Source organism: Triticum dicoccoides, chromosome 2A, assembly GCF_002162155.2.
Source record: "Triticum dicoccoides isolate Atlit2015 ecotype Zavitan chromosome 2A, WEW_v2.0, whole genome shotgun sequence".
In the NCBI taxonomy this organism is placed as follows: Eukaryota; Viridiplantae; Streptophyta; class Magnoliopsida; order Poales; family Poaceae; genus Triticum; species Triticum dicoccoides.
In genome coordinates, this window is record NC_041382.1 from 703,403,263 (window position 1) to 703,405,817 (window position 2,555).

Genomic DNA, 2,555 nt, shown 5'->3' on the forward strand with positions numbered 1-2,555 from the left:
ACGTGGTCTCCGCCGCCTTGAGGCTGTTCCCGTGGTTGCACCATATCGTGCGCTGCCGCTGCGTCGCCCCTTCGGGCCGTAGTGCCGCGGCCCGTGGTCAACCGCCGCACCGAAGCCGTCCCTGAGGCTGCACCGATCCTCGCATTGCCACTGCGTCGCCCCGTCGGGCCGTAGCGAGCGTGTCACGCGATCCCTGCAACCGGCCTGAGGTCTTCCCCGCCGTCGCCCCGTCCTGCCCGCCGTCGCTCCGTTGCCCCTTCGGATCGTAGCGCTGCGGCCCTGGTCCACCGTCGTCCACGCGCGTCGACTTCCACGTGATATGCGCTGCGCTGCCTCCCTTTGCGCGGGAACGTCATCCGTGCCGGTCTTCGTCACGCTGTCGGGTTCATTATCGCCTACTTCGAGCACCGCTGTCGCGCTCCTTCTTTATCCGCTGCCACCGCCTCCTTAGGCCGCCGCTGCCGCTTCTCTTCTTCCCCAGCTCCACGGCGACCCCTGACTCGACACCGACCACGGTGTTCTTCGCACGGCTACCTCGACTACAGCTACACCACCTACGCTCTCGGCTATCTCGACAAACGGCACAAAGGGCTACCGCCTTGCTTGAGCAACCTCATCGGATTCCACTCCAGCTACGACTCCGCGATGCATCGACCGTTACGATTATGGTGTCCGTCGGCTTCCCTTCGGATTCTTCTTCAGTCTCCCCATTTACGTCGCTACCGTTGTGATCGTGAAGGGATGTTGAGTATCGTGATTATTAGAAAAGCTAAAATAGCGTAAGATATTATTCTACCTTACTTTGTACTCCAAGATAATCATATACTCCTACATGCCCACGAGGCTCAAACAATACAATGAACAATTCCGCAACAATCTCTCTCTCCCTTCTAACATTATCAAACGAACGAAATCGCAAGGAGCCATACATCCACCGGTGAGCGACGATGGCACCACACTCAGGCCACGGCGAATACACGACATCCGCACCAAGATCGAAGCAACACCAGACTCGCATCGCATGCAGGTAATAACTATGTAATCAGTATTCCAGACTGCATATCATTTCATCACCGAAAACCCAGGAACATGGCGATTATTAGGGGCGCCACACAAGAGCCTGCAACATATCGACAGCTGCAGCTGCAGGGCTAATCAGTACTATTACAGGACTAAGATCAAGCTTAAGCCTAAGCGGCATTGCTGTGCGGGCACGGCGTGGGCTGGCGCGCCTCCGGCGACTGGTTGGAGATGGACATGAGCATCGACCTGGACTTGTCGGCCGCCCCGCTGTCGTCCTGCCCGTGTTCCGTGCGGCCGTTCGGCGACTTGACGCTCAGGGCCTCTCCCGCCGCCGGGATGGACTGGGAGATCCCGATGAGCGACTGGCGGGCCGCGGCTTCCTCCTGGGCGCCGGTGGACTTCGTCGGCGTCGTAGGCGAGGCCATCCAATTACCGAGAGCTGCAAACACAAGTAAATTCCGGAGGTTGGTGAGACAAGTAGGTGGTGGAAATTTGGATCCCGGATCACATGGGCACCGGCCAAGAGTGGCCTAAATTAGGTGGGTGACGCGTAGAGAGCAAGTGCTCGCACGGGTTTTGCATGAGCATTGTTTGGGGGATGGTACGGGAAGCGTTGCGGAGCCATCATAATGCAGAAAGGGAAATTTCGTGCTTAGCTAGGACAGGGTACTCTGATTGGGTAGGTGACTCTTAAGAAAGAAAGCGATGCATAGCATAATTGCTGACACTTTATCGTCATAGTTTAGGGCCCCATGCTGCACACTATTCATTTCTCATGTCGCACAGTGCTCCGTACTGTTCGTAGGGTTTTCATCCAGAACTGATAAGAATCGCAAGATGCTAATCTCATGAACCTTACACGGTTAACTCAAAAGCAAATTCACCGGACAGCAAAAACTAACGGAAGAGGTGCCCCGATTGACTCCTACAAGTAATAAACGTTTCATCACGAAAGGACAGCAGTAGGGCCATTCTCAGTAACAGCTGCGTGGGACGGATAGACCATCAAGACCACGGAATTTTTTTATTTCCTTAATCCTCATCTCCAGACGCTAACCGAAATTCTACAATATCTGATAAAATAGCGGTAACTTATGCACAGCTTGGACGGCCCAGATTCAACCAAGAACTACGCATCTTTTCCTAACTTTCCAGACCCAAAACCAGCACGCCTCTAAACCCCATGAACCACTAGATCTTCTCCCTCCCATGGCGGGTAAGAAGCAGGAACCACACATATATGATGGTTTCACCACACCAGGATCCACAGATCCGCGGGCCGGGAACAAGCAACGAGCACAGACCCGCACGAGACCCGGAGACACGAGTGGGCGGCCCAAACGAAAATCGGGCGAAGAAAGGAGGGAGAAGCATGTGATTCGGGGCGCTTACCGGAGCGGAGGCCGGGGACGAGGAGGGGCGGAGCAGGGGCAGGGAACAGGGGAGCTTTTCGGCCGAAGGAAACAGACGATAGGGAGGGAGGGAAGGAGACCGACCAACCGGATGAGCTGACGGGGCGCGGCCGCCTCCCT

The 2,555-nt window shown here is 55.9% G+C and overlaps 1 protein-coding gene across 1 annotated transcript; it reads right to left on the reverse strand.

The window, feature by feature from the left end:
• Window positions 1-1,022: 1,022 nt before the first annotated feature.
• Window positions 1,023-2,544, reverse strand: LOC119356402. Its single transcript, XM_037623359.1, has 2 exons — window positions 2,416-2,544; window positions 1,023-1,462 (listed from the first exon to the last, which is right to left on the reverse strand). Exon 2 carries the CDS (start codon window positions 1,446-1,448, stop codon window positions 1,191-1,193), a length of 258 nt encoding a protein of 85 aa, XP_037479256.1. The 5' UTR covers window positions 1,449-1,462; window positions 2,416-2,544; the 3' UTR covers window positions 1,023-1,190.
• Window positions 2,545-2,555: the final 11 nt, after the last annotated feature.

Excerpts from the sequence above, each read along its gene's own strand:
- LOC119356402 (XM_037623359.1), bottom strand. The coding sequence starts at position 1,448 with ATGGCCTCGCCTACGACGCCGACGAAGTCCACCGGCGCCCAGGAGGAA.